A 14641-nucleotide genomic window follows, 5' to 3' on the forward strand; every position below is an offset into this window, starting at 1 on the left:
TTATCAAATATTCAACTTTTTTGAATCCTACCTGGATGTGCCTGGATTTTACTGTGCTATGATTGACTTTACTCTGTTTAATATACTTTTTGGGTGATCCTAAAAGTATGCAACATATTTGCTAGATGCATAATGCATCGATGAAACACACTTTTTTATATTTTTGACTATTTCATGAGTCAGATATGAAGAGAAATATTTAGAAAGATTTACAATGACACAATAATTAAAACTCAGTTTTTATGTCGAGAGAAGAATGAGCAAAGTTAATAAGAACAACACAATTGTCTACTCAGTATAAATTGAGCTAGGGAAACAGTGGCTTCTTTATAAGCCAGCAAACCTGGAGAGTTCACAGCAACGAATTCTGCAGGTGTGTCAACATTAACAGTGGCGTCCCAAAAAGTGAGTACAACTTAATTGGATTATTTTTACATACTTTTACCAGATAAATGGTTAATTTATTTAAGTATTCGTCTATTGTGTAAGTTTGTTTGCATAATAAATAAATAAATAATATTAATGTTTACTGTGGGCATAGTACATACGATGCATTATTATGTATGTTATATGTATTTAAGAGGTTTGTACGTAGATCTGAATACACAAACGACGATTCGGGAGTCCAATAAGAAATCAAATGTAACAGATGTGTGTATTTCAAATTGGACTCGCAAAAGTCGTGAATTGTTGGTAAAAGTCCATTCATTGTTGGCTAGCATCTAGCGTGACTTAAGTTACTGTCAGTAAGTAAAAAAGCTCTGTGTGTGTGTGTGAAAATTTGCAATAAATACAATACGATACGATAAAGTACAAACTAAAATTCGACTAAGCATAATACGAGTAAAATTCGCTTAGCTGCGCATACTACGCGGTCCCATTCTGGCCACGTTCCTTGGCCCCGACGGAGCTCGCTGCTCCTTTGTGACTGTCTTTACTGCTTCGGCTTTCCTTGCGCCATCCTCGTAGTCGTCATCTTCACCGAAGAGCAACGCTGCCAGGCTCGTTTCAAAGCTGGACTTCTTGGTTGGAGCGCTGCTCGGTGCCTTCGATGTGCTCGACGTCGTTGTCGTCGTCGTTGTGCTGGCCAATTTGGTGGTCTGCGGCACATTTGTAGTGCTTGTGGTGGAGGATGAAGTGCGACTGTTGTCAGCAGTTGTTGGTTGCACCGAACTTGAACTTGAACTAGAGCTAGAGGAAGTAATGACTCCTGTGCTTAAGATCTGCGCTGTCTGCGGCTGTTGTGCAGCTGTGAGAGCCAAAGCCAAGGGCTTCTTTTGCTCATCGCTCTGATCGTTGGACTCGTCTTTGTTTGCCAAATAGTCTGGTGGATAGATGGGCTTGAAACCGCCCTGCAGCTGTGGCTGAAAGCTATCCAATTCAAAGTGCTTTTCCGTTGTAAAGTCCGTAGAATTGCTGGCTTCCTTCGTCTCCTTCTTCTCCTCTGGCGACTGATCCACATCGGCGCGATTGATGCTGTTCTTCTCGTAGATTGAGGGATCTGGCGCTCCCGCCGAGCCACCAACAATCTTCCAGTTGCTGGGCGTGGGGCTGCCCAAGTTAGGAGCTCCGCCCAGACTGGCACTCGGATAGAACGGCGCCATGAAGTTCTTCTCGTAGTTGTGACCACGCAAATCAAAATCGTTGCTCAGCACTTGCTCCGTCTGCGTCTCAGCAGCAGGATGCGCCTCCTGCGGACGACGATAGGCAGCCACATTGGGTTCGGTTGGCGTGTAGGCGATGGCAATGGGCGCCTCTGTGCCGCTGCTGAAAGCGCTGTTTATGATGCGAGGCGCAATCAGCACGCCAGGCACTTGAGGAGCTGCCGCCTGAGCGGGATGCAGCTCGGAGTAGGAGGGATCTGGCTTTTCGATGGCGTAGGGGAACTTTTGCTTGGGCAGCTGCTGCTGCTGCACTTTCGTCTGCTGTTGCAGCGATTGTGGTTTCTTGTTCTTCAGAATGGGTTCCTGGGGTTGATCGCGTATCACGGAGAAGGGAGTGTTTTGGTACTCGACAGCGGGTGCTGAGGGATCTCTGATAGCTTCGCTGGGAATCGCCTCCTCGCCGTAGATGCTGCCGGCTAGCGCTTCTTGGGGATCATTGTCGGCTGTCACCTGAATCTCACCTGCTCCGGTGTCGTCGCCGCTGACGGGTTTCTTCTGCGACTGCAGCATTTGCAGTGTGACAACGGCCTCCAGTTTGGACTCGCTCGGTGTTTGACGTTCCTTGTTCGGCGCTTGAGGTGGATCGTTGATGACCAGATCCTCCTCCTCAAAGTCATCCAGATCTCCAGGGTTTAACTTGTAGGCTTCGGCAACAGGCGCGGGCGCATGACGTTCCACTGGGTAACCGTCGACAGCGCGAGGTGGTCCACTGGGCACGTTGTTGTTGATGCCACTGTTCACATTGGGTAGACCTGGCAGATTGGGACGCCGAGCGTAGAGACGATCCCTCATTTGAGGCACCATGCGTTGCACGCCGTTAGGCGGCAGTCGGTAGACGCGTCTGTTGATGTCGAGAGCGGGATTTGTGGGTCCGTATTCGGAAATGCGATTCATGGGATAACGCTTCTGCATCTGTTGCTGCTGCAGCGGCTGACGACGATGCGCAAACTGTGGTGGAGTTGAGGGATTGTAGTTCAAACGAATGTTGCCTGGCTCCTGCTTCAGATTGGGATTGTGGCCATTGGAGAGCTTGGCATTCGGACGGAATTGGGGCAGAATGTTGGGCAGATTGACATTAGGACGCGGACCATTTGGTGCACCTCCCGTTGGGGGTTGCTGCTTGCGATCGAACTCCTTGTAGAAGGGACGCTTGCCGGTAGCAGCTTGAGGTTGTTGCTGCTGGGGAGCGTAGCGTGGTGGCGGTGGCTGCATGTCCTGCGAGGGTGCTGGCGATGGTTCCTGATTGCTCTGCGATTGTCCGGGAGCGGGGAATGTCTGCAAGAAAAGTAAGAAATTTAGTTAAAGTGCATGAAGGAATTTCTGCGACGATCTTTTACCAATTGCTGCTTGTGCTGATTGATGTTGAGCACCTCGTGCTGTTGGATCTGCACATTAGCGCTGCCCGCCTGCTGTTCCTCGCTGAGCTTGGGGAAGACCACGGGATTGGCATGTTGTATTTGCTGCAGACTCAAGGGCTGCGCATGACCATTGATGCTGGGACCAGCTGGTGGACCAGGCAACACGCCAGGCGACGACTGTTCAATGGACTCCTCGTCGTTGGCTGGGAAACGAATGTTGGTGGACACCAACAGCTCCTGGGTGTCCTGTGGCAGCGGCGAAGCGGCAGCTGGCTTAGGAGCAGGCACAGCGCTTTGGATGAGCTGATTGTTAGATGCCGAAATGGTGTCCACTACTTTGGGTGGTTGCTTCTTCCTCAAATTTGAGCCAATCAATGGGAGCTGCTGATAAGGTGTAGGTGCCTCTGGAGGTGGCTCAGGGTAGCTGCCACTTGGCACGCCCACCACAGTGGCATCGGTGGTCTGTTGGAACTTGGAGTTCGACTGTACACTTGGCATCTGTTGCTGGCTGCTGGGAGGAGTTGGCTTGGCGGGGAAGGGACGCTTGATGTTGGCAATGTCCTCGTTGATCACCTGTCCGTATTGCACGCCAGCTGTGTCCTTGCTGAAGAGTGGTTCCTTCTCCACATTGCCGTGTCCCACCTGCTGCTGACTGCCTAGGACAAAGGAGGCGGACTGTTGACCGGGTGAGATGACCACGTTGTTGATCTGACCGGGCATCGGACGATACTGCATCATGTTCGGTTGCTGCACTTGGTAGGAGACGTACTCGTTGCCATAGTTCTCCAGGCTGCCCGAGATGAGCTGCGGCTCAGCTGGGCGCTGGCTGGGATTGCCACGTTGAGGAGGTTGTTGAGGAGGCTGTGGTTGCTGTGGCTGCTGTTGTTGCTGTTGGTGTTGCTGCTGCAAATGTAGTGGATACTGTGGTTGCATGGCAAATGGCGAAGGCTGTGAAGGCGCTATGGGTTCAATCAGATTCCCCTGGGCATCGAAGCCTTGGTTCTGCTGATAGTTGTTGGCCACGGCAACTTCCTCCTCAGCCAAGCTGTTGAAGATGTCGCTCAGAGTCAACGCAGGCTTGGCAGGTGGCTGCAAATTAAGCTCCTCTTGCTGCTGTTGTTGATGAAGCTGTTTCTGATGTTGCTGCTGTTGTTGCTGCTGCTGTTGCTGCTGCTGTTGCTGCTGCTGTTGGTGTAGCTGTTGCTGCTGTTGTTGCTGTTGTTGGTGCTGCTGCTGCTCCTGTTCCAGTTCCTGCTTGTTAATCTTCTGTCCTAATGTGTGATAGACATCCGCGGGTTCCAATTGAGGCAGCCTGTTGCCTTCGATGCGAGGTGTTGTTGAGGTAATGGACTCCTCTGTGAACACCACAGGCGTCGTCGTGCTCGAGGTGTATCTCCTGGTCGTGGTTGCAGGTTCTGTGGGGAAGATGGCAGCTTGTGGCGTTGGATGATGCGTGGTGAACTTGACATCGCTGCTGCTCAGCGTTGGCTTAGTCAACTTTGTGGGAATTGTGGTGGTTGTTGTTGTGGTACTAGTGGCTGCTGTGGTGCTAGGACTCGTCTTCTTGAACGGCACAAACTTCTTGCGCGTCGTCTGCTGACGTGGCGTCGGTGGCACTGAAGTTGTGGCTGCCACAGTTGGCGCCGTGCGTCGCGTGGTTGTCGTGTAACGCACTGTGGTTGTGCTTGGCGTGGTGCTCGTTGTTGTTGTTGTGGTGCTTCTTGTTGTGCTTGGCGTTGTCCGTGGCGTCGTTGCCCTCGTTGAGCTGCTGCTGAAGTAACCTGCCTCGGTGGGTGTCACCGCAGTCAACTTTGTGGTTGTCACGGGCAAATAGTTGTCGTTGTGTCCACTGTATCTGGGTGGCGCAGTCACCGTGACGGGAGCAGCCACCGAGGTGGGTTTCTTGTTGGTCACGTAGTTCTTGTTGCTGCCCTGATACTTCAGATTCGCATAAGAACTCGACACCAGGGGATAGACAAACTTCGACGAGGAATACTTCACGGGCAGATTGAGAAAGTCGTGTATATTCGGACTCGAGCCACCATTCAACACAATCTTCTCCTTGGAGTTGAGCACCTCGTTCACCTCGGGCTCAATCCCAGCCGGTTTCTTGGCTGTGAAGTCCAGTTGCCCAGAGATGGGATCTTGACGTGCGTAGTAAGGTTTGCCATCGTTGAAGATCTGATTGGGCAGCACGTAGCTGGTGGAGATGACATCATCCTCCCCCGAGACATCCGCATTGCGTGCCTCCAGCGGCAGCAAAGCTGAAGCTGTCTCGTCCAATGATTGCGCTGCGAGGGCAAGAGAGAAGCCCAGCAGCAAGAGCAGCCCGGCGAAAGGGAAACTTGCTCTCATGTTGAACTACAGATGATTTCGAATAGCTGTAAAGGTGAGAGAAAATCATTAGTGAAAAGTGTACGATATGTTCATTAATTCATTGTTATCTCTGTGCAATTAATAACCAATAATTTTATAGCTCATTTAATTATAACACAATTAAACTGTAAACACTCTACTGGAATCTGCAAAAAATGAAACACTTTTCTATCATAATATATTCAAATCTATAGGCCAAAAGGACATAACTCTATTTTTATTCCCGCCTATTTACTACTGGTAGTAGTTGTTTTGGCTGACAATTTGGTATATTCTGCACTCTATGGTATATTTTAAATGTATGACTATATCAATTATCAATATCAATAAGTATTTTTGTGGTATGTTAATTTGAGGTTTTTCAACATTTTGTTTTGGCTGACAATTTGGTATATTCTGCACTCTATGGTATATTTTATATGTATGACTATACCAATTATCAATATCAATAAGTATTTTTGTGGTATGTTAGTTTGAGGTATTTCAACATTTTGCTTTGGCTGACAATTTGGTATATTCTGCACTCTATGGTATATTTTAAATGTATGACTATATCAATTATCAATATCAATAAGTATTTTTGTGGTATGTTAATTTGATGTATTTCAACATTTTGTTTTGGCTGACAATTTGGTATATTCTGCACTCTATGGTATATTTTAAATGTATGACTTTATCAATTATCAATATCAATAAGTATTTTTGTGGTATGTTAATTTGAGGTATTTCTACATTCTGTTTTGGCTGACAATTTGGTATATTCTGCACTCCATAGTATATTTTAAATGTATGACTATATCAATTATCAATATCAGTAAGTATTTTTGTGGTATGTTAATTTAATGTATTTCAACATTTTTTAGCTGAATATTTATTTGGTATATTTTAGGAATAATATTGATTGATAATACCGCACTGCTTAATAACCAAAATCTGCTAGAAACCTATACGACTTCTTTGCATTTGCACTTCTAACTTTTATGTGTTGGCTTTAACAACTGTTTGCTGACACCTGCTGGTCGTTTTTCTGGTCTTCATTCTTAGCCAATTCCCAGTGGCATCCCCGTTGTTGCACACATACTTTTGTGCAGCACTGTCTAACAGTCAACTCTCGCTGCAATGTCGTTGTTGACTTTGCTGTTTGTTTTGTTTGGATTTGTTGCGAGTTGACGCCTCTTTTTTTGCTGCTGTTGTTGCCGTTGCGATTACAACTTGCGACTTGGCATTGAGACTTTTGTTGTGTTGACTTGCAACTCAGCAACTCGGCAACTCGGCAACTGCAACTAGATCTCGCCACATTTGGTGCTGGCACTTACGCAGGTTGCAGGTTGCTGGTTGCTGGTTGCCGATGCGTCGATACACGATTCACGATTGACGACGATTGGCATGCTTTGCTTTTCAAATGAAGCGAGGAGAAAAACACCAAACAGCAAGCAAATAAAAGGAAAAGTGAAAATTTGCCAAATGCTGTGCGCTAAGTTTAGACTTGGCTTATTTATACCCTGTACTCGTTGAAATTGAAGTCAGCTGATATCAAAGGCAAATACTGGAACAATACTTTCTTACTCACTGTAATGCAATAAAAGTTTGCTCTAGTTTTAGGGTCTTATCAGCAGTTATCAATCAATTGAGCGTAGTTATTGTGTTGCAGTTAATGTTGCGGCAATTAATCGAAATCTGCTCTCAAAAGCTATAACAACAATAAAGCATAAAAAACACAATTGTGGCAAAACAATTGGCAATGCCACAAGCAATGCCACATGACTCTGCATGGCCATTAAGACGACGACGAGTTTTATTGCTGTCTTCGGATCGCATCGCATCGCATTTTGCTTTCAAGTGAGTGCAAGTGCTGTTGCTGTTGTTGCTTTTGTGGTTGCTGTTGTTGTTGCTGGAGGTACCAATCAACTTTCATTTAAATTGTCAAACGAATTATCAATTATTCTTAAAGACCGTTTCGCTCTTGGCATACTCGTAATTGGGTTTTTGCTTTTTCCTTTTCTTTTCTTCTCGACTCGTTACTTTAATCGAAATCAGAAATGCAGCCACAACAACCACAACAACAACAACAAGAGGGAAGCATCTAGCCACATGCTATACGAATTTGCATTGCGAATAACTCACAAAATTGACAGATGCCAACAACAACAACAACAACAACTTTGCGCTGGTTATCTGGGTAAATGGGTCATAATTTAGGAAACTTGTTTAACTTTGTAATGCGCGCCACTACGCACAAGCATCAATGATGATGCTGTCGACAACGCCTTGACTTTGGCTTCGTTTTTTTTATCAGTATGCTAAATAATACTAATAAAAGCAAAGATGACACATCAAAAATATACCCTGTATCATATGTATAAATAACTATAGTTTTAGAAGAGAATGTCTAAGTAAAATGAAAACAAATTTGCTATACTGTGAGACACCCGATACTCTATTTGAAAAATATACCGAACAAATACTAAAATATGCCGAATGCTTTTTATTGTATATAGATATACTGTTATATCTAAAATATACTCGCAACCCATTTAAAATAAAATATACCAAAAATACTGAAATATACCGAAAACTATATTTGGTATATCGATATACTGCTATATTCAAAATTCACTGGCTAGAAATTTTGAATAAAATATACAAAAATACTGAAATATACCGAAATCTATATTTAGTATATCGATATACTGATATATTCGAAATATACCATAGTGTCCAAAATATACCACAATATATAGACATACCAAAAAATACTAAAATATCCCGAAAATACTAAAATATACTCGCAACCTATTTTAAATAAAATATACCAAAAATGTTGAAATATACCGAAAGCTATATTTGGTATATCAATATATATTTATATACTTAAAATACACCCGCTTGCCATTTTTAATAAAATGTACAAAAATACTGAAATATACTAAATTCTATATTTGGTATATCGATATATTGCTATATTCAAAATAGTGTACAAAATATACCAAAATATATAGACATACCAAAAAATACTAAAATATCCCGAATGCATTTGTTGGTATATAGATATATGTACTTTTATATCAAAAATATACTCGCAACCCATTTTATATAAAATATACCAAAAATACTGAAATATACCGAAAGCTATATTTGGTATATCGATATACTGATATATTCAATATACTGATATATTCATAGTGTCCAAAATATACCAAAATATATCGGCATACCATTGAGTACAAAATATACCAGTTTCAAGATTGCTTCTAAAATTTGTTACTATCTTTAATCGCCCATCTACCCCATTGCGTAACTACAGGGTATGCAAAGAACCGTTTTTATTTTATACACAAACACGAAAAACCTGTCAATAGCATCAACACCACACAGCACACAACACACAACACACAGTCAACACGAGTAGATTTCTGCATTTTCACAGCTGTAGGGTGTAAAACAAAAGACTTAAGGCACAAACTTGCAGTGCAAATGTTGCAGCTTTCAATGTGGAAATACCATTTAAACACTCCGTCTTTATAGCCTCTGCAATGGCATTTTACACCCACAATAGGAATAAACAGTTTTCTGCTAGTGGCACACGAAAGACTTAAGGCACAAACTTGATGCAGAAGTACAGAGAGAAAGAAGTATGCCACGAACACATTCCTTATCATTTGCTTCCTACATCGACAACATTGTGTTAGAGTGTGTGTGTGTGTGTTTGCAATCTGTCAATAGCGCAGCACATTTTGCGTTTTATAGGCAACAAAACGAAAAACTTAAGACACAAACTTGAGCCCAACTACATTCCATCAGGTATCGTATATAGGCAGATCAAGTTGTCAAGTAAACGAAAGACTCAAGACACAAACTTTACATTGATTCTAGCAATTAATATCCAAGTACAACTACGTTGCTTAATTTAAGCATTTGGGTCGCTGTGCTAATTGTTAAAAAATTATTATTCAATATAAGCCATCGATAGTATCGTTTCGTTTGTCTGTTTGTCCAGTTATGGAAGAAGACGTGTGTAGAAAGTGCTAATTTAATTAAATTTAAATATTTTCGGAGAGTTATGGACGCGCTTCGTTCGGTACGCAGAAGCATGTGTCCAAAAGTTTAACGAACTGTGGCCAAGCATTGACCCACTTCTAGCTGGGACTCTCGACGATTGACGATCGACGATATCGAACTACAGCGATGATTATGTTGTCTCTGCGCATTTAAATGAAATGAAAACTTTTGCTACAATTTCACATTATTGCATAATATCGCTCTGGGGGTAGAGACAGACCCGACTTGAGTAGAGTAATTAAAACTTTCCTTTTGACACCAAGCACAATTAACAGCAGCAGAATCAAGATTTTCCGATTTGTAATGCGCTGCAATTATCATGACTTGGCACAAAGTCTTCATTCGAGTCTACGAAACTTGAAAGCCAAAACGTAATAACGAAAATTTGTTGGCTTTATTGTTAATGATTGTTGAGTCAGTTTTAAATCTGAAAAGTAGCCAAGACACAGAGAGGGGAAGAGGGAGAGGCGCCTCTCAACTTTAAACTGTCGCCAGTAAGCTGATTCATCAGGCGGGGCTCAACTCGACTCTCGGCTACCACTTTTCTACATTTCTTTCAACGGCATTGGCTGCAGCTGCACAACTTTCACTTTTGACAGCCAAAAATTTCTCGCTCAACTTCTGACGGCGACGTCGACTGCGACTGCGACAGAGGCAGCGACGCACACACACACATGCTGAGGAGGCAGTTCAAAGAGAGAAATATTTATGGTTTAACGACTTTATGCTCAACTTTAACCACAAAACACACAACACAGCAACAACAACAAGAGGCAACCACACAAAGTAGCCGCATCGCCAGCAAAGTGGCGAAACCAGAATGGTAAGTAACGAAAAAAACTAAAAACAGAAATAAAACAGAAACTGTAATGAAAATCAGTGAAATTAGTTTTGTTCTTCGTGAGATCTACAGCTGATGTGCCGCGCTTCTGTTGGCATCTAATCTCGCTTTATTTGGATTCAACATGAGCCCAGGTCACTCTACTCTATAAACTAAATTCAAATTTCAAAGTTGACCTGGTTAACGGGCAACAACAAGTACGACGCCGAGTGCTCAATGAACAAACAGTCTCTTGGCTTTAGGCCAGGCTCAGATGCTTTTCATCGCCTTCTTCTTCTTGAATGGAATGTGGATGTGGACAACTACTTACAACTGGCGTCGCAATCGCTGAAACTATGAAAACCGGCTAACGAATTGTCACAACATTTTATCCTACACTTTTTTTCAGCATTTCAGTCAGCATTTGAATGCGATAACTTATTTGGGGAAGCGGAAGATTAGAGCATGACTGATTAAAGTTGCGAGTATAGAAAGCATAATGCTTGAGCAACGCATCAATTATGCTTCAGATGAGTGATTAAACTAAACTGTCTGACTTTTACTTTGTAGAGAATTGTCAAGCTTCGCTTTTACTCTATTTGAAATTAAGAATATCATTGAATTTATGCTTTCCTTTACTTTATATTAAAAAAATAAATCAAATATTAAATGACTCTATCTTTAAATAATGAAGTACAATAGAATTTCACTTCTTTTTTTGCATTTACTCAATAATAAATTGAATATCATTTCACTTCTTTTTTGTCTTTACTCTATTTTAAATAGAGAAATTCACTAACAAACAATTTTACATAAAATTCAATTCACAATTTAAGCTAAAAATCCATCCAATGAATTAAAATAAATAACAGCAATTATTTGCATTTCTAAATTGAATATTATTTAATATACTTTTTGTCTTTACTCTATTTAAATTCACTAGCAAATCACAATTCAAGCAAAATTGCCACTAAATGAAATAAATTAAATAACAGCTACTATTCCCACCAAACGAAATAAAATAAATAACCTAAACTATTTGCATTTCTTTCTATTAGTTTTGTGACTAATCGCTCCATTTAAGGCATTACCCAATGCTTAATAAATAATCATAAATCACTTTCCTTGTTTCCATTTTATATGAAATACCATCTTACTCATTTGTGAGAAAGTGTTTCGAGTGCTTCTAAACAAGAGCCACTCACCCACGCTGTAAACTCACACTTTGCTCAACTTGAAATCTCTATTTGATTTCCTTCTCTCGATCTTGGCTTGCGCCAATTATGTTCTGCTACTTAAGCATCAGTTATGGAATTTGCATGTATTATTATTATTGAGAAGAAACAACAAGAGAAAAAAGATCAAATCTTGTAAACAGAAAGCCAAATGAAACAGCAACGAAAACAATGCCAAAATTTCACTTTTTAAGGTGCGTAATCGGCTTGAGCTTCGACTGCGGCTGCGACTTTGGTTTTGGTTTTGGCTTCGGCCTCGAATGTGGCCATTCATATATTTGCATAAAGACAGTCGGACAAATGTCTGTACATGAGGATGATCTTTATGGCTGGCTTGTGGTCTGAGATGTTGCGGTTGCCTCAAAGGCAAGTTTTAGCATTTTGCCAAGTAGTTGTTGGGAAAGCAAATGTGAATCACAATTTGACCCAACAGCAAAACAGCTGTATGAAAATCATTTTCGGTTTTCATTTAGATCAAAGAAAGTAACGGTCACTATAATTCCAATACCAAATGAAAATTCATTTACATTCAGTAATGCATAACCCCATTAACTAAATCCGGCAAACACTTCGAGTGCGTGCTTCAAATTTTTAGTTTAATTTCGTACTAAAGAAATGGTGAAATTGTTACTACTACTATGCTATGCTATATAACGGTTATAGCGATTGTCGTTTGTTGTTGTCTAAAGAAAAGTTCATGTCGCTGCTCATAATTAGTTGGCGAAACAGAAATTGTGCAGTACTTAGTATAATGATGGTCAATCGTCTTCCCCCCAACGAAACGAAATGAAACGAAATAAAAGTCTTTAAGTTAAATAAAAAAGCGCCACTCGACAAATGGCTAATGACTGTTTCTGTTTCTGTTTGGCTGTTCACATTTCGTTGTAAACAAAATTACACGTACACGACACGCGCAAATAAAAAATGAAAGTGCTATCTGTGTGTGTGTTTGTGTTTGTGTCTGTGTGCGGCTGCCGCAGAGACTGACACTGACACTGAGGTGCCACTCACAGGTGGCAAGGATATAATATGGTTCATGTCACGGCTAAATAAAGTGAATTCACTCGAAACAAATTGGACAACAAAAAAGCTACAACTTGTTTTTTCTCAAAAGTGAATGAATTTACAGTTGTTTCTACTGCTGCAGTATTTAAGTGTCTGAGTATGTTTAATATGTTTGTAAAGATCCAGAAATTATTAAATTTGAACTTCATTTACTTGCACTTTATATTGAAAGAAGAGTGAATCAATAATTTCATCAAAAGTTCCACAAATTTCGACTGTTTTCGATAAACTAGGAGAAATGAGATGACTAATTCACAATACTAACAAAATCATAGTCTATTAGTAGTTGTTTCTTCACACATTAAAGTGTATTCATCTCTGCTTTCGAACATATTTGAATATTTCTAGAAATACTCATGAATAGTTACTTAAATCTGTTACAATTTTTAGTTCACTCCACTTCATATTAAATTAATTTCAGCTGTTCAACAATTTCTAGCAAAATTCCTCAAATTTCGACTGCTCTGGAAAAGTGAGATGAATCATTCATGATACCACCCAAAAAAAAAAGAATGCAGCTAGGCCAACGAGCTTGCCGCATGCCACTCGCCAAGTTGCAGCTTGCTGCTTGCCACTTGCGGCATGTGCAGCTTGTTTATGGTCACTTGACTTTTTGGCGCAGAAGCAGAAGCAGCTCAACTTGTGCCATAGAATTGCAATTGATTTGAGTGCGTCCATGCGTGGCATGGAGAATAAAATGGGTCGCTTAACAGTTTGGCTTAAGTATTAAAATTGCCCTCGATTGAGCGGCCTGAATTTACAGCAGGCGCATTACTTCATTTGCTTCGTCTGCTAATCAATTATACAACAGTCATATGCAACATCTTTGTGGCGTGCCACACAGACTGCTTCAGACTATAGACTGCCCCTTAGCAAGTATTAAATAATTAAACATAAACGAAACACGCGATCAGCGGCTTTCTTCAACTCCAATATGAGATTTAAGAAACAACAAAAAAATAAATAAATCTCTTTCAGATTCATTAAGATCACGTCTATGTGCAACTGGAGCACCTGTAAATCTGGGTCAATCGCGTAAGTTTAAGCAAAAAGTTAACTAATGTGTGTAAATGAAACGAATACAATCAAAGATAAAAAAAAAGTTCTTCAAATATGTGTCAACAAAGCGAGCAAAAAGGTTGCAATCAACGTAATCAACAACAAAAAGCGACGACAAATAAAACAAATAAACATCTTGCAAGCGAATTAAACAGACTAACAAATACCCTTTGCCTTGGAATGTTCAAGATATACGAGAAAAATATACAGATATTGAAAATATGCCAAACGCATCCTTTAAGGGCAAAGTTCTATTTCGCATACATGGCCACACTACGTCATCTGCCGCTCTCCTTGCACTCGCACAATTCCAGCACTACGTGCCGTTATGCGTGGTGCTTTATGGAATACCAATTGGCTGCTATTGAAAATTACAGGCATTTCCAATTTGCCAAACTGTTAGTTTCTCTAATTGTTACATATCCAAATAAATTTGCCTCTATTTATAGTTTCGTCTCCTTTGCGCACGTTTATGTTTTGATGATTGACCGATGCGAGCGATCAGTTTAATTGATTAATTCGGCGCACAACAAAAAAGTGCGCACACAGCGAGAGGGCACAATTACCGTTCGTTTTTGCGATTTCCGATGGCGACGGCGTACAAAATCAAATTTATTTTCCTTCCACGTCTCTCTCACTCGCTCCGTTCGTTCGCTCGTTCGTTCGTTTGCCAGGCACTTTTCTTTTTCTTTTTTTAGTTGAACTCGACACACTCAACTCAACTCTTCAACACTTATACAGTTAACAACAATAAATTCCAATATTGTATTTCTTCTATTGGTTTTTAGCGTTTTACATTTCTCTTGCACGTCTTCGTATTTTAAAACTTCCACACACACTTTGCACTCTTGGCTTCTTTCTGCGACGACGCGTCTGCTACTGTTAACGGTCTCGCACTGAATGAAGAATGAAGCGGCGATGCGTCTGAAGAAATTTTTTATTAAAAAGAAAGCACAGTCAACGGCGAACTGCTTGGCCGGTGTTGCCCAATAAGCTTTTTCCCGT

General features: G+C 41.3%; 2 protein-coding genes across 2 annotated transcripts in view; one reads left to right on the plus strand and one right to left on the minus strand.

The window, feature by feature from the left end:
• Positions 1-14641, plus strand: part of LOC132786082 (hamartin) — a 158550-nt gene that overhangs the window by 75529 nt on the left and 68380 nt on the right. The gene's annotated exons all lie outside the window — the stretch shown is intronic.
• Positions 441-14546, minus strand: LOC132784736 (nuclear receptor coactivator 6). The gene is made up of 3 exons (XM_060790560.1): positions 14203-14546; positions 3002-5403; positions 441-2939 (listed from the first exon to the last, which is right to left on the minus strand). Exons 2-3 carry the CDS (start codon positions 5375-5377, stop codon positions 855-857), a joined length of 4461 nt encoding a protein of 1486 aa, XP_060646543.1. The 5' UTR covers positions 5378-5403; positions 14203-14546; the 3' UTR covers positions 441-854.

The sequence above is a fragment of the Drosophila nasuta genome, chromosome 2R (assembly GCF_023558535.2).
Source record: "Drosophila nasuta strain 15112-1781.00 chromosome 2R, ASM2355853v1, whole genome shotgun sequence".
NCBI classification, from domain to species: domain Eukaryota; kingdom Metazoa; phylum Arthropoda; class Insecta; order Diptera; family Drosophilidae; genus Drosophila; species Drosophila nasuta.